The 21725-nt window shown below is 39.8% G+C and overlaps 1 protein-coding gene across 1 annotated transcript in view; it reads left to right on the top strand.

The window, feature by feature from the left end:
• Positions 1 to 21725, top strand: part of LOC118895306 (translation initiation factor IF-2-like) — a 196943-nt gene that overhangs the window by 134581 nt on the left and 40637 nt on the right. Inside the window, exon 3 of the mRNA XM_036852244.1 lies at positions 2834 to 2982. Coding sequence (XP_036708139.1) covers positions 2834 to 2982 — 149 coding nt within the window. The remainder of the gene's footprint in view (positions 1 to 2833; positions 2983 to 21725) is intronic.

Below are 21725 nucleotides of genomic sequence, written 5' to 3'. Positions count from 1 at the left end.
TTAAGTATTCACCAACTCTGTAATCTAGCAATTCTACTCCTAGGTATTTACCCAAGAGGAATGAAAATATATATTCACAGAAAGGCTTGTATAAGAATATTTATAACAGCTTTACTCATAATAACCCTAAAATGGAAACAACCAAATATCCATCTATAAGGGAATATATTAAAAAGTTGTGGTATTTTCATACAATGGACTATTTATTGCTTAGCAATAAAGAAGAGTGAACTCTTGAGACACTCAACAGTGTAGATGAATCTCAGAGACATTATGCTGAGTAAATAAAGCCAGACACAAAAGAGTACATACTACAGCCCATTTTTTATGAAGTTCAAGAACAGGCAAAACTAATCTGTGGTAATAGTAATGAGAACAGTGCTTGCCTCTGGGATGTGGGGATCGACTAAAAGGCACCTGAGGGAACTTTCTGGAGTGATGGAAATGTTCCATATTTGTATTTTGTTGGCGATTACACAGTTGGATTTCTCTATCAAAATGTATAAAATTGTACACTTAAAGCCAGTCTATTTTACTGTATGTAAATTTTACTTCAATTTAAAAAATGATACTGTTTTTGCAGTTTCCTGTGAATCTATATTACTTCTAAATAATAGGTTCAAAAAAGTACTCTGGTTTCCATTTGTTGAAATTTCTTGAAACTTTTATGATCCATGTGGTTAATTTCCATAAATGTTAATGTGTGTACATTAAACACTACGTAATCAGTTGCTGAGTGCAGTATTCTAAATAAACTTACTAAGGTTGAGTTTGTTAATTGTGTTGTTCCAATCTTTTGTGTCCTTACTTTTTTTTTTGCTTGTTTTGTGAGTTGCTGAGAGAAGTGTGTTAAAATATTTTATAATCTTTACAATTTTGAATATATTAATCATAAGTATTTTAAAGACCATATGCCATGACTTTATCTGGGTCACCTCTGGGTCTGTTTTCATTGTCTCTTTTTCTCTTAAGCCTATGTCCTGGTATGCCTAGTAATTGTTGATTGAACGCAGGACATTATGTATAACGAATCATAGAGACTGTGGATGATGGTGTCTTTCTCCAGAGTCTGGCTTTTGCTTCTGATAGGCAGTTAGAGCAAGGCAGACCTCTTTAATGAGGGACTGAACTGATTTGAGGCTCAGTTCCAGTATTTTTAAGGCCTTCATCCTAGGATGTAGCCCTTTAAGGGGTCCTAACTGAAAGCATGGGTTATTTACCTGGGCTCTTCCTTTTTTGGTGGGCCCTGAAGTCTAATTTTCATTCCTCCAGCATCATGAAACTGTCAGATGCTCTGTTTAACTCCTCAGCCGCTTAGCTGCTGTCTTCTGCTTGGGTTACGTCGTTTATCAATGACCGAATGCTTAGAGAGGCAGAATGTTGAGCTTGCTTCTCTGGACTTCCCTTCTCTTTGGAGTCTCCTCAGCCTTGTGAACCTGCCAAAAGCAGGCCTCTAAACAGCTGCTTTCTGCTTGGCTTCTCAGCAGTTTTGCCCTGTGCCTCTTAAAGATCAGTAGATTTCTTGAGAGGAAAAGTAGTATGATGACTTGCCTCATTTTTATTTCCCTTCTCCCTAAGATCTTGTCCTCTCAGGACATCCTCTCATGTCCTGGCTGCCATGGTAGCACTCGAGTACCTTCAAATAGATTTTAAAAATAATTTTATCTAGCTTTTCTAGCTGTGGTCAGTGGAAGTTGGTCTGATACAAGCTCGTCCCTCATAGCCATGACTGGGAATCCTTCTCTAAGCCCACACTGTGAACTCCTCAAACGGGCCCAGTAGCCATTGTCATCCTGACAATTGAAGTGATTTCTTCCTGTATCATTGCCCCAGAATGTTGTCTTCTTTTCCTGGGCTTTGCAAAGGGCATATTTGAATCTGGGGTTGTTTCCTGGACACTTCCCACCTCCTTTCCAGTTAAAAGTTACAGTCATTACATCATGGTTTTCATTTCATGTGTTTAGAAGGGATAGTGGGTGCCCTACCCGTGGGGAGCCCATTAACCTAGTTAACACAGTGGTTGGTATTTGAATAAAAAGGTGCCTTATTACCTCTGGGGGAGGAAATAATCTAATGATTACTGCTTTTACTTCTCTGATAGGTTGACTTTGTGTCTTCTAGCTCCTTGAATTTTAGATTACCATGAAAAATAAATGTGAGAATTCTGTATATAGGAAGGATGGGAGCCTCAGTAGTCATGACTGTGATTCTTTCAGTCCCTTCAAAAGTGGGAACAGTTTATAATAAATGCTTTGAAGGCCCTAGAATAAATTTAAGCTAAGGAATGCAAATTTAATATTACTAAACCTAGGACTTCCCTGGTGGCACAGTGGTTAAGAATCCACCTGCCATTGCAGGGGACACGGGTTCAAGCCCTGGTCCGGGAAGATCCCACATACCGCGGAGCAACTAAGCCCATGCGCCATGACTACTGATTCTGCGCTCTAGAGCCCACAAGCCACACCTACTGAGTCCACGTGCCACAACTGCTGAAGCCCGCGCACCTAGAGCCCGTGCTCCGCAACAAGAGAAGCCACTGCAATGAGAAGCCCACGCACCACAACGAAGAGTAGCCCCCGCTCGCCACAACTAGAGAAAGCCTGTGCGCAGCAACTAAGACCCAACGCAGCCAAATATAATTAAATAATAAATAAATTCATTAAAAAATATATTACTAAACCTAATTGGAAACCTCAAAAAAAACAAAAACAAAAACAAAAAACCTCTTTTGTAATGACTTCTGCCAAAGAATGGAAGAGAGATTTATTTTAAAGGTGTCCCCGGAGAGAACTGATGATATAAAGCTCTTGATGTTTTGTTTTTTTCTCAACAGTTCACAAGACCAGTGATTCCCAGGCTTTCTCAACAATGTACTCTACTTCCTGGCACACGTACCACTGAGGGTGAAGTCTCCTTTTTACAAGAAGCAAATTTTGGAGGAGAGCTCTCTAACAAGGAAAGGCCGTGTGGCTATTCAGAGAGGTAAGTCATTTGTTTAGAGGATGGGGAAGGAAGTAGCTTACAAAGAAAATACTAAATAATATTTCATTTATTGTGAGTGGGACTCAAAATGGATAGTACACATTTCACTAAATAGCAAGTTAAAAGATCCTTGTCACTGATGATCTTCTAGTTCTAGATTTAATTCCCAGTCTTTTTCCTTACCAGCTGTGTAAACTTGGATAAATCATGTAAATTCTCAGAGCTTCAGTTCTTTTATCTACAAAAGAAAATTTCATATGAAAATGCTTTGCAAATGGGAGAGTGTAATATAAAAGTGTAATTGTTATTGTTTATTGTTAATTACTGTTAATGGTTGCTGTTGTAAAATTCTATGGAATAGTTGGTGGCCTTGTGTCTCATGGTGCGTTTGGACCGTAGAGCTTGGTACTGTGAATTTGGGGGCTTTGTCCTGAGTGCCGGGAGTGGAAGGCATTCCCCACCTGCCCCCCTGTAAGAACAACATCACACCATTCTTTTTGCTGCAGATATCTGTCACCTACTTTCTGAAAGTTGGGGGGGGGAAGGGTGGAAGTTAAGGACAAGATCAAAGGAGAGAAAATAACAACAACCTGTGTTAGTTGTTACAACAAGCATTGTATTAAGTATTGTTTCGTTTAATCCACATACCAAGCCTTGGAAGATGGGTGTTATTCCTATCATGACATTTTTCCTCAAGAGACAGGATTCCTTAGGGAATCACTTAAAAGGAGATAAAAACCATTTTGGTTTGTCATGATTGGGGAGATATTATTGGATGGAGGGAATTTGAAGTTTTTAATTTTTTCTAATGTTTTTTGATGCACACGTACAGCTTCTATAATTATAAAGTGGCTAATTAAAAATAAATGATGGATTTAAAAAAATCTTTGTTGAGCACCTCTTATGAACTAGGTACTGTTCTAGATGCTTGTTCTCATCAATGAACAAAACAGGTGAAGATCCCTGCCCTCCTGGAGCTTGTTCTATCACAGAGGGAGACAGATAATAATGCACGCAATAGAGAATTAAATAAATTACTAGGCCATTAGAAGTCAGTAAGAATATGGAAAAAAGAAAAAAGTAGAGCCAAGTAAAGGGAATTGGAAATATGCTGGGTGGGTGGGAAGGCAGATTGCAGGGTTAAATGGAGTGGCAGGGTCTGCCTTATTGAGGAATGACAGGAATTTGGGGGTTAGCCCTGGTGTGTTCCCAGCAGAGATGCAGCTGATGCAAAGTCCCTAAGGAGGAAACATGGTCAGATGTCGCAGGCACAGCCAGGAGGCCAGTGAGCTAGAGTAGAGTGGGTGGGAAGGAGAGTAGCAATGTCAGCTCCAGAGGAAATAATGTCATTTCCTTGGTTTAGATACATAAGAAAAGTTACCATGTTTTCTTCTTGTCTATCTGGTTTATTCTAAGTGTCTTTCCTCCGCAATTAAAATACACACACATACAGTAAGTAAATTACACTTTATCCACCGTATTACTTTCCCAGTGTTGCTGTAACAAAATACCACAAACCGGGTGGCTTAAAACAACAGAAATTTATTGTCTCACATTTCTGCAGGCTAGAAGTCCAAAAGCAAGGTAGGGCCGTGCTCCTTCAGAGACATGTAGGGGAGCATCCTTCCTGGCCTCTTTGGAGCTTGTGGTGATGGCTGGCATTGGCTGCCATTCCTCGGCCTGCAGCTGCATCACTCCAGTCTCTCTGTCCACAGTCATGTGACATTCTCCCTATGTGTTTGTGTCTTCCCCTTGGCTGTCCTTCCTCTTATAAGGACGCCAGACATACTGGATTAAGGGTCAAACTTACTCCAGTGTGACTTCATCTTAACTATGACATCTGCAATCACCCTATTTCCAAATAAGGTCACATTCTGAGGTACTGGGGGGTTAGGAATTCAATGCATCTTTCGGGGGGACATATTCCACCATAACGGCACCTTAAATAATAAATAATAGGCATTACCATTACCATCTTGAAAGTGGAGAAACAGGCTCCGAAAGCTTAAATGACTTGCCCAAGGTCAGAGTCAGTAAGCAGAAGAGCCTGGGCAGTGTGATTTTATCATGGGCTTTATCAGTGCAATTTTATCATGGCTGTGGCAGTGATGTCAGGATGGAGGTGACAGGGAATTGCTCAGCTTAAGACAGGAGTTACACACATACAACATTGCAGTCCTCATCCATGCTGCTTAACCATAGGATAGCTCAAAATTGATGCTCTACCTCAGCATTGCTATCAAAGGGAAAATAGATGCCCCTGCATAACCCACTCCCCATTTGCATTTCATTCATAGCATGACAAACATAGGAAACAGATGCTTTTTCCCTCTTTTAGGATTTTTTCCAGAAAAATAATGCTACAGTTTCTGTGGCGTGTAGAACATTTTGTGACAGGACCACATGTTTTTTTCTCACACAACGTAGGGAAAAAATAAGACTCTCTGAGTCAGTCGGCATATTGCAATAGAATTAGGGGATTTTGAAAGCAGTTAATATATTTTGCTTTCTCATTATATTTAAACATTTCTTCTTGATATGCAGCTTATCTAGCCATTTGTGAGCCTGAAATCAATATTAGAACCTTATTTTAGGCTTAGTCTTGAGGGATACACCAAGAAAAGGAAGTATACACCAAAACAGAACTGGACACTTTTCCATGAGTCACAGGGAGGAGTGACATTGTTACAGAACCAAACCTGGGTCCACTCACCCTTGCGCAGTAAAGTCAACTACTGACACTGGGTTGTTGTGAAGCAAAGTACAGCATTTATTGCAGGGCACGAGGCAAGGAGAACAGGCAGCTCATGCTCCAAAGACCCAAAATCCCTGATGGCTTTTAGGGAAGGGGTTTTAAAGGCAGTGTGAGGGAGGGGGCTTCAGGGTACATATCAGCTCATGGACAATTCTCAGATTGGTTGGCATCAAGATGAAGTTTCAAACTTCATCAGCCTTCTGGTTTCAACCAGTCTAGGGTCTATGTGCTTGTGGTCACAGTTTTCATCTGGTAGGGGCTGCTTCCTGTAAAAACAACTTAGGAATGTGTGTCAGGCCTTTATCTATATCTTTCAAGGAACTGGGAGTTTGGTGATTCTGTGATATGTTGGATTTATAGTCTAAATTGTTACCAGTTTCCCGGCCCAACAGCTATTCTTTGTTTCTGCATCTTCACATTTCATAATCATTAACTCTTGAGCCAGCCTTTAGAGACTCAAGGGAGGCCTGGAAGACTAAAGCAAAAGCCTTTTACTTTAAAGGACAGGGACACAGGGGCTTGTATACGGTTTCAGTCTCCCCTTTTCTTTGATACTTCTCAATCTTAAGGGGAACAGGTTCAGGAAAAGAAAGGAAGTAAAGTTTTGGATAGAGAGGGTAATCATAAACTCAGCAGAGGAACTCAGTTTTAGGGGGGCTCTGTTTCAGCACCCCTGGGCCAGGCCGAATGCATGAAGCCATCGAAGGCAGGAGTCCCAGAAGAATGTCTAAACCTTGGTCAACGAAGCCAAACGCTCTAAGCTAAGCGTTAAGTCTAGGAGATGAGACCGAGCCATGGTTGGAAAAAATGTCATAAGGGCAAAACCAGAAAGATTAGAGCTACATCAAGAAGTAGAGCGGGAGACCAACTGAGTGGTTTAGAAAATTGGTTGGGTGACGGTTTGGGAGGCCTGTTAGTCTGTGGCCTTGACTGCATGGCGTGGGGCACAAGGCAGAAGGTGTTGGGTAAGACTGGGCAGTCCCATACCTGCTTTTCCTAAATATGATTGTTAGCCATTTTTTTTGTTGTTGTTACTTAATCTTGCAGTTTCTTTTCAAGTTCCCTTCTATTTACCTCTATTCTCAGTATTTTTATTCCTCCTAAGTTCTTGGGCTTTTCTTTCCACTTAACAGCTGACAGCTTTGGATCTGTGTGTGGCAGCATATGTTGTTCTTAGTATCAAAAAGAAGGGGAAAAAAACTGAGTTTCTTCCAAAGATGCCTCTGTTCTTTGTTAAAATCGATTTTCTTTGATCCTAAAAGTGTGTGGAAAGAGCAAGTTCTTCGTGCTTTGGTACTGAATTGAAATGACCCATAGTCTTTGTCTGATGTCACCACCACAGAAGGGCATTCCCCAGAGCACAGCTGGGTCACACGGGCCGGCAGGGGGCACAGGGGCTAGTGAACACTGGTGCACCCCATCCACTTGTGATTCTCCAGCCGCACCGGTCACTGCTGCTGATGGTACAGGGCCAAGCAAGTCAGGGGTAGTGGGTTAGAATTACTTCTGTGCAACAGACATTCTGGGAAAACACCAGACTTTCTGTAAGAAAAACCAAAAGGTGACAAATATTAGAACCTAGAGACCTATTTAATCCCTCTTTTCACTATGGAAGGAAATAAAACCCTCCCTGTTTCCAGGTAGATTGTTAAGCAATGAGAAATAGGCCATTAATTAGAAAACATCTCATTATAAAATATCTATTTTTTATTCAGGTGAAATGCACACAACGTAAAATTAACCACTTTCACTGAACTATTCAGTGGCGCTTAGTACATTCACCAGATTGTACACCACCACCTGTGTCTCGTCCCCAAATGTGTTCATGACCCCCAAATAAAACACCACACCCATTAAGCAGTTACTCCACGTTTCTCCCTCTCCTCAACCCTTGGAAACCACCAATCTGCTTTCTGTCTCTATGAGTTTACCTGTTCTAGCTATTTCATGTAAATGGAATCTTACGATACGTGACTTTCTGTGTCTGGTAACACATGTATTTTAAATTACAAGTCATTTATTTTTCCTGTCTGCTCTTAGCATTACACTGGGAGAGCTGGGGTGCTATGGGAGAATTAATATCTCTCTACTTAGGACCTAAGAAAACCTCTTCAGGAATATCTGCTTCACTTTGGTTGCTGGTGAGCTTCTCTTCATGAGACAAGTAACAGTTCAGAATTAAGCTACTTAATTTGCAAGGATACGAAGAATTTGACTTTACCGTATTTCACTTATATCCTCAATCCCCTCCAGCATCCCCTCCCCTCCGCCGCGCCCCACCACCTCCAATTTATGTCTTGTCTAGCAGTCTGGACACCAATTTATCCCATTATCCAAATGAACCTGTAATTGATATTGTGGCATCGGGATACTGGAGATTATGTGGCTGGCCTAAACAACAAAGCATAGTCTCCCCTCAGGGAGTAAAATGATACCAGCCGTTGAAGACGAAAATTTGAGAAATACTTTACACTCTCCTCTCTTAGGGAGGCTGCTCATCCTCTGTCCTCCCTTCTCTTCCTGATGAAATAGAGGCTGTTGGGGGAGGGCTTTGGGATGCAGACAGCAGAGGCTTGCAATTAGATTCCTCTCTCCATCTGCCAGAGGTAACCCAAGATGAGTTGCACAGATGAAGCTGGCAGAGAAATGGGGAACTGGATGGCAAACAAGGTCCTAAGGGGACGGAAATCCTAGCTAAATCCTTTTGTGGGAACAAAAGAGCCTTCTGATCTAATAATGCAGAATCCAAGAAATAATTGGTGTAGTGCTAGTGGTTTAGTGAATGCAAGTTTCTTTTCCGTAGACCCCCTGGGAGTGTTATTAACATGCTCTGTGGGATGACAGTTAAATATGGGACAAATTATGACTTGTCTCCCTCAGTTGGTGATTATCATGTACTGATTTATGTGCTAGGTAAAATTGAATCATCAACTGTCTGCTCTGAAATATCTCTTCCAGGAGCCTGAAAATACCACTTTAGAGTAACTGATGGATTTGACAGCGTACAGCAGTGACTGGGGTGCGGTGGGGCATTTTTGTTGATTCCCCTCCCTTCTCTCCCTCCCTCCCTCCCTCCCTTGCTCCCTCCTTCTCTCCTCTCTCCCCATCTCCCTCCCTTCATTAACATGTATGGAACTTGTTATGCACCAGGCCTTGTGCTAAGGGCTAAGGATATGAAATTAGATCCTGCCACCCAGGAGATCCGGGTCACCCCCTCCTTCCTCTTTTCTCTCCATTGCCTTCTGTTCCTCTACTATTACAGAGAACTCTAGGCAGTTGTATATTTGTCTGTCACCTATGGTAGGAAGTAGCTTCTAAAGGCCAGAGTCCTTCCTGCCTTTGAGCCTTTGAATCTAACATTGCCCTAGCAGAACTTTATTGAATTGAATTCAGATATGTAAACAGATAACCGGATAAAATGCGATTAGTGATATTTGAGAGAGTTTTTGCACAGAATGCCTGGAAGCACAAAGGGCAGAGTAAACAACTGCCAAAGGGAACCAGAGGGCCTCCCAGAGGTGTCATTGGAGCCGTCTTGAAAGATGAGAAGGTGTTTGCCAGACAAACAAGGGGAGCACACAATCTCCAGAGGTCACACCTATGTGAATATGTTTCTTGGGAGGGGCTCTTTGATCCTCTAAATCCTGCCCTTTCCTTCTTTAATGAAATTTCAGGAAGTAAATGATTCTGCTTGATTTGCTTTGGATATAGCCCTGGGACAGAATAGGCATCTTTCCAGAAAGTGACAGGCTTGTTTCTTCTAGGGGCTAAAGCCCCTCCCCCACCTAAAAAAAGCTCTGCTGACTTCCTCACCCCTAAAACGCCACTTGCTTTAATCTTACTTTTCCTTATTGAAATAAGTTTTAAAAATTCAAAATTTTGTTTCCTAAACGAGTCCGAGTTGGAGCCAAGATTTCACTTCTATGAGCCTCTCACCATTGTAGCAAACATGTACAGGACGGCTGCAGCTCCTCTGCAGCGGAGGCTTACAAAGAACCAACGGGGAGACAGTTTCTACTCCCAAAGAGCCTAAAATCCACGCTAAACAGGAAGCTAACATCAGCACAGAAATGCGCCTTCTCTACTGTTTACTATTAAAGCAAAGTCTTCCATGCACGGAGAATTGACATTGAAACTTTTTGAAATAGATGACTGTCATCCTGAACTGAAGTTTAGAAGTTTAGAGGCCCAGGGAACAATGAGGAGAGCTATACTTACCACCGGAAGATTTACCAGAAGAAGGAAAAAGCACCTTTAGTCTAAACTTGACTGGCATATATTTTAAGAAGCCTCAGAAAGTCCTTCCCATGTGGAAAAATATCCCCAAAAGGAACATTTAAGACAGACTTAAATTTTATATTAAACATTTGGTTATATATACGCAAGTCTTTTAAGAACCTCTATCACTTTTTTTTTTCATTTATTTGTGATAAATTTTGGTGTTTTGTGGGACTTAAGAATTTCCTAGAACTAGAACCCCGATTTATAATTCTGATTATTGCACAGGTAAGGATGTGGCTTAGCTAGGCTTGTCTTGCCTTCCCCATGTCGTTCTTGAGTTGGGTAGTGCCTGTAACAGCTAAGGTTGCTCACCCGGGCTCCCCCTCTTCTCTCTTGTTCTTCCTTTCATCAGCCTAGCTGTCCTTAAAGGACTTCAAATTCATGTCAGACCTTCCATAATTCATTCTCTGACAGCTCCCCGTCTTTCCAGAAGTGCTTCTTTTTTTTGTCCTCCAAACATACACAGCAGCTCACTGTACCATCATCCCTTCCTCCACCCATACACACGCAAAACCTAACATTTTCTACCTGGTTTATAATTTTTTGGTAAATATCTCATACCCCCTACTAAATGACACTTCCTGTGGAGACAGTGATATATATATATATATTTTAAATATTTATTTATTTTGGCTGTGCTGGGTCTTAGTTGCGGCACAAGGGATCTTCACTGAGGCATGGGGGCTTCTTAGTTGCGGCCTGTGGACTTCTTAGTTGTGGCTTGTATGCGGGATCTAGTTCCCCGACCAGGGATCGAACCTGGGCCCGCTGCATTGGGAGCATGGAATCTTACCCACTGGACCACCAGGGAAGTCCCAGTGATATTTTCTTTATGTCTTTATATCTCATCCCTTCTTCCCTCATCCCAATACGTATCTCAACGTAAAGCCATAACAGACACTTGGTAATAATTCACTGAGTGGAGACAGTGGATGGAATTTCAGTCTCACTAAATGTATCCAAGAATGTCTGCATCCCTTCCAGATGGCATCATCCATAGCATAAATCCTTAAACCATTATTTCCTAAAGTAGGTTCCATGAACAGTTATTCTAAAGAATGTTTAAAAAATAATCCTTAAAATGTCTATGGTTAAATACTTTGGGAGATTCTCAACAAAGTTAAACAGGATTCCTATTAGTAGGACTTCTCAAATTGTAAGCATTGAGGAGTTATAGTCTCAGAAGTCTAAAATGAGGCAGCAGGGCTGTGCTCCTTCTGTATGCTGGAGCGGAGAATCCCTTTCCTTGCCTTTTCTAGCTTTTAGAGACCTCCTGGCTTCCTTGGCTTGTGGCCCCTTCCTCCATCTTCAAAGCTGGCCACGTAGCATAGGGATGGAAAATTTTTCTCTTCTTCCCTTCTAGGTTCTTTGGCTAGTCTAATAATTAAATTGCCATAAGACAGATGAACAGGAGAAAAACAAATTTAATTTTTATGTATGAGAGTCCCATAAAAATATGAGAGTCAAAGAAGTCACCAGAGTAGGAAGCTTTTATACCTCTTAGACAAAGAAACAATAACTTTGTGAAGAATTGACAAAACAAAGTGGTTTGGGCTTGGAATCATAAGTGAGTGAAGAAGTAACAAGGCTTGTTTGTACAGCCTTCTTGGCCCTGAATTCCCTATATCTGGTGATAAGCATGCCTTCCATCCTCTGGTGCAGGGAGGGTACCTTTCACATGGGAGATTTATTTTCCACTTTTAGGGGGGACACAGGAGGGTCAAAGTGTCCTTCTTGTACTGGCTGTTTCCCAAGTAACTTTAATTCTAAATAATCAGTGTGCCAAAATGGCATATCTTAGGGTGACATATTCTGCGTGCCTTCAGTAGTATGTTCCAATCTCTCTCCCTCTCTGACCTCTGCTTCTGTTATCACATCTCTTCCTGTGACTCCTGACACTCTTGCCTCCTTCTTTTAAGGGTGCTTGTGATTGAATTGGGCCCACCTGGAAAATCCAGGGTAATCTTCCCATTGCAACACCCTTAACTTAATCACCTCTGCAAAGTTCCGTTGCATGGAAGGTAACATATTCACAGGTTCCGGGGATTAGAAAGTGACCATCTCTGGGGGCTGTTATTCTACCTGCCCCGGGACATGTGTCTGCAGCACTTAGGGGAATAAGCCTTTCATTCCCCAACAGAGAACTGGGTGGAATACCCACCACCACCTGTAACATTATTTCTAAGGGAAAGTGAATTCTGAGTTGTGGTACAAAACAGATTCACATCTGCGATATACAACCATGGATTAAACTTTGTATAGTAGTTATAACAATAAAGATCACTGATGGGCTTCCTGCACCCAAATCTGGTTACACTCTTCTCTCGCAGTCCCAGGTATATAGCCCTTGTTTTCAGAGTACATCAGACAAATTTCATGATAGAACTGCCCACTAGCATCATTTTTCACTTCAGAGTTTTTCAAGACCTTTTAAACTGTATATAAATACAAACCTATTATACATCATTTGTAATGAGTTTACTCTTTGTTCAGGAGGCTATACTCTGCTGGTAGTCTTACTTTTAAACATGTCCTGCCCACTGCCCTGTAGACTTCAGCAACATCTATCCAATACTGTAGTCACTAAGGAGGGCATGATGCAAGTGCTAAAATAGAAACATGGTGTATGAGAAGGTTAATAATGTTTGAAGACTTGTGGGAAGAGGTTGACCGTGAGGACAAGTGGAAAAATGAAACTAGAGATGAAAAGAAAGCTGACCAAGGGATAGAGTTATGAACTGAAGTCTAACATGTGTCATGTTTTAAAAGACTTTGGGGAAAAAAAATCCATAAACATTGTCCTGTGCAGAGGAAACCAAGTTATCAAAGGAAGATGTTTGATTGCAAATAGGTAGAATGAGAATACTTTTCCCTAGTCTCAAAAATATGAACTTTTTCTTACAAACTACGGGCATGAAAGGTCTTCGAAATTCCACACAGAATTATAATATCAGGCATTAAAAGGGAGCAGTGTAAGAGTGATTAATGCCAGCCTCCCCTCACCCCAGACAGACAACACTGGCTCATAAGACAGGGAGTTCCTCCAGGGCAGGGACAATGTCTGATTAATCTTCGGGTCCCCAGCCCTCACACGTAATGTGGCATATTGTCATGATGTTTGTCGCTCACCAAGTAAAACGGTTGCAGAGTTAGTCCCTTCATGCATATTGATTCATTTTGAGGAAATTATGTTTAAAAAAACTGACAGAGAAGGGGTGTATGAGAAAAGAAAAAGAGTATGGTATGTTGAGATTTTCAAAGGACATGTGTAGAGATTTTCTTCACTCCCAAAATGTTAATTTCACTACAGTTATACCAAAATTTTCCATCAAAAAACATATGCACTCTCAATAGAGAACAACAAAAGTATATTGAGATTCCAATGTTGATACTAAGTTATAGAATCATTCTTCAACTAAATTGCATATTGTTACTTGTTGTATGCCACTGTTGTATACATAATCTCAAAAATCACTTGCAGATAATCAAATTGGCAAGTACTTAATCAAAGAATGCTCATAGGCTACTTTTAGAAGATTAGGAAGAAGAGTTTTGTTTTGTTTGTATTCCAATACTGGAGCATTCTCTGTCCTGCCTCTGTGGAGATTATATATTTGCCGAGGACAGAATACGATTTATGCCTCTTTTTTCTATCCCCAATTTGTGTAGTTCAATTGTGTGGGCTTCATGGGCCCTCAGTAAGTAGCAGAGGACTTGGATTAAATGGGAAAATATACCAATATGAGCACTGTAAGTCAGTGTGGGTAGGCATAAAATGATTAGAAACACATTTTCTTATACAGTGCACTATATTGATATATTTTGCCAACTCTTCACTAGTTTCACATTCGGTTGGGTAGATTGTAAAACACAGATCCACAGGCAATAATTTGCAGTATACAGTGGCAATAGATCCTATAAAAGAAAACATGTATCTGATTTCCAGGCCAATGGAACAGAGGACATTTATAAGTCAGCCCCAGGAAACTGAATTCAAAAGCAATATTGTGGGGACTTCCCTGGTGGCGCAGTGGTTAAGAATCTGCCTGCCAGTGCAGGGGACACGGGTTCGAGCCCTGGTCTGGGAAGATCCCACATGCCGCGGAGCAACTAAGCCCGTGCACCACAACTACTGAGCCTGCACTCTAGTACCTGCAAGCCACAACTACTGAGCCCTCGTGCCACAACTACTGAAGCCCGCGCACCTGGAACCCGTGCTCCACAACAGGAGAAGCCATTGCAGTGAGAAGCCTGTGCCCAGCAATGAAGACCCAACGCAGCCAAAAATAAATAAAATAAATAAATTTTTTAAAAAAAGCAATATTGTGGCATTCACAGCAATATGACAGTGGTAACAAAGAAAAATGTAGCAATGCTTCAAAAATCCAGTTCTTCAGTGATGACGGAATTTAAGTTTACCACTAACAGAGTTATGAAGCTAAGGAAGCAGCTAAGAGATACATAAAAGGAATCAAAATTGAATAAAGAACTGTTAATATTATGGCTTATGTTTCAGAGATAAGCAAAATGAAAAGTAAAACCATGCGAAATAGGGGTAGTTCTCTGAAAGTGGTTTGACCTCCTCCTATGGTTTGACCCTCTTGGATAGATCTGGACAAGTCTAAATAGAGAGATGACATTTAAGTTGAGACTAACTGTCATATCAGTAAATTCAGTAACCATAAGAGAGGGATGGAAGTAATAACTTTAGAGACTTGTGTTGTAATGTTGATAAAAGGTGTAAGAGGGGACCTCCCTGGTGGTCCAGTGGTTAAGACTCCACGCTCCCAATGCAGGGGGCCCAGGTTCGATCCCTGGTCAAGGAACTAGATCCCACATGCATGCTGCAACTAAGAGTCCACGTGCTGCAACTAAAGGTCCCGCATGCCACAACAAAGATCCCACGTGCCGCAACTAAGACCCAGCGCAGCCAAATAAAATAAATAAATAAATATTTTAAAAAATGGTGTAAGAGAAATATTCAGTTTCATCTTTATGCTTGAGATTTTTTGTGGGTGATGTGGGTCATGAAAAGGATATTTTGAGTTTAAGAAAATAACTTCATACTGTGATGGAGAAGTAGGGAGAATATATAACTTGCTTAATGCAGCCACTGTGCCAGGATATGGGAGTTTCAAGGCATAGAAGGGAGCATAGTCAAAAGATGGCTCTAAATATGTAGGAAAAAGATGCACGAATGCTTCATGGCAAAATGTTATAAGAAACAGCTGATAAAAACTATGCAAATTACAAAGATCCAAAGTTTAAAATTTATGGAAATGCAGAGAAATGAATGCCTCAAAAATGTGATTGGTATTTGAAAAAGTTTAATAAAGGTAAAAAGATATATATGACATTATGATATTAAGACAATTTTGGTGATTACTTAATACCAAGTAGAAAGATGGCCAGAGGAACCTGTGGGCATAAGCTAGAAAAGCTCATGGAATTTAATTTTTCTAAAGAAAGAGAACTTAAAATGGAAATGTGTTATATCTGGCAAAGCAGGAGGATAAACATTGACCTTGTATAAGTGTGTAAATGTTTCAAAAGTTATTTTTGCCTTAGTTTGTCAATCCAGGATAATTTTTTCTCCAGTACCTCTATGAGGATGAATATTTGCAAACAATTTTGAGTTACTTGGAAAATAATGCAGGAACAAAAGAAAACATGATGATGATGTTTTTTAAACCTTTTCTCTTATCCTAAAAATATTAAGAGAAATTAGACTGTAATAAACAGAATACAAATCTTGGGTATGAAAGAGCACTTTGAAACAGAAGAGGTGAGATATGAGAAGGCTGTAAATTTGGCAAGATATTTTTTTTATGCATAGTTTGGAAATTATGTCGTTTTACCCAGCATAAACATTGGCTCTATGACTACTAAAAAGGAAAGCATCCCTGAACTAATCCTACCTTTCCTTTTCAGGTATGAGGAATACAGTACATTCCTCCCTGGGGACAGGGGGCAGCAATTTGATGGAGGCTGTAATTCAGTGAATTTGCAGTTTTGTAGATTATGAAATGCAATAATAATTTCAGTGTTTTATTACAGGTATCACTTTGTCTCCTCCACCTCTTCCATTTTATTACATATTATATGCATCAACATGATGAAAGGTAATGTGTTTTCTTTCGCTGAAGTGGAAGATGTAGAAAAGAATTGGCAATATAAGTGTGGGCCACTTTTTTTTTTTCCACTTTCAGAAGCTTTGTGCTTATAGATTGTATGCTGTACTTTTTATTTCAGTAACACTTAACAAAATCATGGCCATGGAGGAAATTAAGCTTATACAAAATGTCCATGCTGAGTCTCTGAGTGCTGATGTTTCAGGTATGGTACAAAGTGGCTACTCTTGAGTCGCAAATTAAAGAGACAGAAGCCATCTTTTCCCTGTTGTTTTTAGTGGATTAACCACAAATAACCCGTGCAATAATCTCAACTGTCTGGGACAGAGGGAAGCACCCAGATGTAAGGGAAGCAAAGCAAAGGCAGCTAAAAGAGTTGCCAATTCATCCTCTAAACTCTTGGGGGAGCTTCCTAGGCTTTCGCTCAGCACCTAGTGATTTTCTCTTTACATATAATTCTATCATGGTGGATGATCTAACTTCCTATCTCACAGGCACAAGAAGCAATAAATTAGAAAGGAGAAGGAAGTATGATAATCAGACTCACCAACCTAATAAGAAGTGACATTTAAACATGTGAAAGAAGGCAGCAGAATACTTATTTTAGAGCAGGCACAAACATTTTTCAAGGCAGATGGGCCATTGATAGGGACAGACCATCCTGTCTACTTTAGTTTCTCTTCAAGATATCACTTTATTGCATCGAAGCTTAGTAGTAATAGCCCTGAGTCATCAAGAACAGTTAATATTCTATTCAATGTATAATATTTCACAGAAAAATTTTTGTTCAAAATGCTTTAGTTTTTAAAAATTTTGATACTGATAGGGATAACATTTAGTTAACCTCTCCCTTCAATAATACCATATAAATAAGCATTATAATTAGTGCATTGAATGAACCCTAAAATACATCTATTTTTATTGCTAGTAATCAGAACATTTTGATTTTCAGCTCCCACTTCAATTTCTTTTTTTTTTTCCTCAAAATTCCTTCAAATAAATTACATGGAAACTGCCAGCAATTGGATTTACCCTACTTTCCTTGGCAGAGATAAAAAGGATATGTGTATCCTAGTTCATTCTTGCTGGTTAATTTCCTGGGTGTTCTATGTTTTTATTTTGTTTTATTTTATCCAGAACAGTTTCTCTCCCTTTAAAAAAAATAGTAGGTTAAAAATAGATTACTTGGATGTTATACACTTTTCTCTTTGAGACAGTAGAAATCTCAGGGTAAGTGAGAGCTTTGGAAGACATTCTGCATGATGCCTGCACTAAACTTCCCTTTCTCCTTCTTTACCCCCAACACAAACCCATCCGGCCAATATGACTTCACAGTGTGTTTGTTGAAGCCTGTCCCGAGAATAACTTTCTGTGACTCATACTGTGAAGCTTTTACTACATTTCTAGGGAGGTTGCAAGGTCTATTAGACTTCCCTACTTCCTTATTGTGTAGGGTAAATTTTTTTTAGGAAATGTATTTTATTTTTCTGATCAGATGGCTGCCTTGACAACATTATTTATCTTACCTCATCAGAAATCACAATTTCACTTTGCTGTGTGATTCATCTACATAGTTCTACAATTATGTGTTGTTATCTGGGGTATAAAAGTGTCGGTTTCTTAAGTTTCTCTTACCTTACCGACAAATAAACCAGATTCCATTTATGGATTAGAAAAAAATGAATGTATACTGCCATATATAGAATGGCAGTACACCTGCCATCTATTTTAAGCTATCATTTCTTTGAGATATAAGAAATTGTTCAGTCCATTGACCATGAACCTCGATAAGAAGATGGGAGAAGGCAATTATTCCTGAGGGAATTTGTGATATCATAGTTCTTTGACCCTAGCCTTTAATTGGGAAAGAAACAAACCTATAATGATCTCATTCCTACACTCCTGTAATACAGTAAGATATTTCTATCTATCTATTCCTTGGACAGGGTAAGAGTAGTATTTAATACAGGAAAAGGAAGGGAAAAAAAAGTATTTGCTGAGCTGCTTAGTACCTGTGACAAAGAAGATACATGAAACCTACATAAACATGCTCTTATTCTGTACCTACAGGAGTTTTTTTTTGTTTGTTTGTTTGTTTTTTTATTACCTCCTGTGTGCCAGGCACTGTACTCTACGTTACTTCACAGGTATCATTTTTTCTTAGAGCCATGGCTATATTGTACACAGGATAGAAAAAGAAAATTTGTCCCTTTCCCATGCTGACTTAAAAAAAAAAAGAAAAGGCAGAATAGAAGATTGGTGTCCTTAAAGTTGAAGGGGAAAATAAACGGCATAGAGAAGATAATGTACTTTAAAATGAGACCAAAGTGTTATCTTAGGGCACTAATTTTTTTTTTTTTTAAAGAGAAGGACTCTTTTTTTAAAAAATTAATTAATTAATTAATTAATTTATTTTTGGCTGTGTTGGGTCTTTGTTGCTGCGCGCGGGCTTTCTTTAGTTGCGGTGAGCGGGGGCTACTCTTCGTTGCGGTGCGCAGGCTTCTCATTGTCGTGGCTTCTCTTGTTGTGGAGCACGGGCTCTAGGCATGCAGGCTTCAGTAGTTGTGGCACGTGGGCTCAGTAGTTGTGGCTTGCGGGCTCTAGAGCGCAGGCTCAGTAGTTGTGGCGCAAGGGCTTAGTTGCTCCGCGGCATGTGGGATCTTCCCAGGCCAGGGCTTGAACCCGTGTGCCTTGCATTGGCAGGCAGATTCTTAACCACTGCGCCACCAGGGAAGCCCAGGGCACTAATTTTTGTGCTGCTGATCGGTGATTCAAATTTAGTAAAACCTGAGCAGCCATAGATCACTTAGCTTCAGTCAAAATCTTCCCGCCGTTTTCATTCGTCAAGTGGATTTCCTTGTATTTTATCAGCTGCCAGGTTTTTGTGTGTGTTTTGGTGGGCTCCTTCTCAGCTCTTCCAAGAGCTGAGTGACCTTTTAGGGAGGTCATCCCCCCCAGCATGAGGCATAGCAGGAAAGACAAATCCTAAAGGAAGTTTATCTCCAGTCCTAGATGCTCCTCCTAAGTTACACTGTCTTGGGAAGATGATCTGGAAAATACAGCCACTAGAATGAGGTGTGGCCCACAAAAATACTGTCGAGGTGGCAAACTGAAAGTAGAAGAAGTGCTGGAATTCTGTGGCAAATATTGTTTAAATCTTTTTCATGCTTTTTGGTGGTATGTTAATTTGGAAATGAGGGACAGGCTTGGTTAGAGAGAACCTAACGTTTCTTTATGCCCTTAGTTCGAAGTCTGACTGATACTGGCGTGATTTATGCCTCACTCCCTAAGAACGCCTCAAGTTTCCTTCCAGAAAGAAATATTCTCCTCCCTGAACTTCCAAGAATGGATTTCATATCACTGAAAGTTAATTGAAGTTTCTGACTTTTAGACTCCTAGGTTGAGGGTAGTGGCTCTCTCCATCGACCAGACAACCATAATGTGGAAATATTCTTTTGTTCCCACTCTTTTTTTCAGTATTTATTTATTGGGCTGTGCCTGGTCTTAGTTGCGGCATGCAGGATCTTTAGTTGCGGCATGAATGGGGGATCTCGTTCCTCGACCAGGGATCGAACCCGGGCCCCCTGCATTGGGAGCGTGGAGTCTTAACCACTGGACCACCAGGGAAGTCCCCCATTCTCGATTTGGGAATAAAAATGGATTTTATTTTTATTATTTCCTTTCAGGGAGTGGAAACTTTAAAACATGCAGAAGTCTATTTTTGTCAAATTCATTGAGTAAAACGGTTCCACTTGTATCTTGATGACTACTCTGGCTTCTTGATTAGCATCTAGATGCAATATTTGTTGCAAGTTCTCCTTTCTTTTTGGCTTAGCATTCATATAGGACGCTCTAAAAGAATAACCAGGCCCCAGGGTGCTCTCATCCATTACGTGATGCTAGTGATAAATGGAATTAATTTATTCTCTGCTGCTTTTTAATTAACCTAGAACTTATTTTTTTTTCCCTATGAAATAGTTCTACTCAATGAAGTTTTCATTAATCATCAGCTGGGACCCCAGAAGCTGAGCCAGAATAGAAAGAGAAGGAATGGCTATGTCTCTCCCAATATTTTTTGGGGGGGGGGGGGTGAAATAGAAAAGAATAGCTTTATTGCTTTGCCAGGCAAAGGAGACCACAGCAGGCTAATGCCCTCAAAACTGTGTGTCCCTCTCTCCCAATATTAACAATGTTAATACTAATAAGCATAATGGGAGCGTGGATCACTCTCGTGCAGGCTCTATAAGTTGCCGTAGGATAAAAGTCACCCAGAAGTTTTTGAATACGCTGACACTCACTTCACTGATTCTCTAAGAAGCCACTCCACCTGCTCATCAGATATCATTGCCAAGAACAAGGGGTTGCAAAGAGGCTTGTCATGCTATTGCTTTATGCATCCTACTGTCTTCCAGAATTTTCAACATGAAATTAATGGGAACTTAACACAGGATACTCTAGGTTTTTTTTTTTTAATACATTTTATTTTTTAGAGCAGTTTTAGGTTAGCAAAATCAATCAATGTAGGATTTTAACTTTAAAATTCCACTTCTACAAAAATAACTTCATTGAGATACTATACACGTATCATAAAATTTACCTTTTTAAATTGTAGAATTCTGTTTTTCAGTATATTCATGGAGTTGTGCAACCGTCACCACTCTAAGTTCATAATTAAAATTTACTTTTAAATGATGAAATTAAAATATCATTTAGAGAATATAAAGAAAAAGAAAAATCCTTCAAACTCCCCATTCTAACTAAATTCTTGTCATTTTTGGTGCATTTTATTTTAGATTTTTTAGCATCGAGATATTTTTATGAAGAATGATGAGAGTCTTCTATGTCATTATTCAAAATTTTTCTGTTGTGAGTAGATGGCTTTGTCTCTTTAAGCTGCTCCCAGTGTGATGAAGTGTGCTGTGATTCTTACTTCTGTGTGTACACATGAAATTATTCAAGTGAAGAAATAACTTCATGGCTGTGTATGCTGTGGTGTGATGCTATTTCTCTTGGTATTTGAGCATCCAATGCACTGTTAAAGCTTTAGACTTTTGGTCACTAGTAGTGAACAGATGTCTTTTATTCCATTGTGCTACAGTATGAAAACATTAAAAGCTTAACTTATTTAATAAAGCTGGAATGTCCTTAGATGATGATGTCCCCTTAAACTAAGGGCAGATTCAGTACTAGGCATTGTGAAGGAGTGATTTCAATGAGCATCAGACAATAAGTATATAAGAGTGAACAATAGGAGAAAGGCAGTCAGTAGAAACATAGACAGTGGATCTGAACACATTCACAAAAGTTACACAAATGGCCAAAAAATATATGAAAAGATACTCTGAGGATGTGAATGAAAACATTTTTTTTTCTGGAATCAGAGTAAGAACAATTGAAAACAATGGGTTACGTTAAATGCAGTAAAGGACATGGGAAATGAGATACTTATACTATGAGAGTGTAATGGTTCAGTCTTTTAAGAGGCTAATTTGATAGCATTTATTTAGAATGACTATCATCTTTAATTGAAGAATAGCACACTTAAGAATTTTGCAGAAGTAATATCATTATATATA

This window comes from Balaenoptera musculus, chromosome 5 (genome assembly GCF_009873245.2).
Source record: "Balaenoptera musculus isolate JJ_BM4_2016_0621 chromosome 5, mBalMus1.pri.v3, whole genome shotgun sequence".
In the NCBI taxonomy this organism is placed as follows: Eukaryota; Metazoa; Chordata; class Mammalia; order Artiodactyla; family Balaenopteridae; genus Balaenoptera; species Balaenoptera musculus.
Note: the sequence above shows the minus strand (reverse complement) of the source record. Positions and strands in the feature narration are given on the sequence as shown.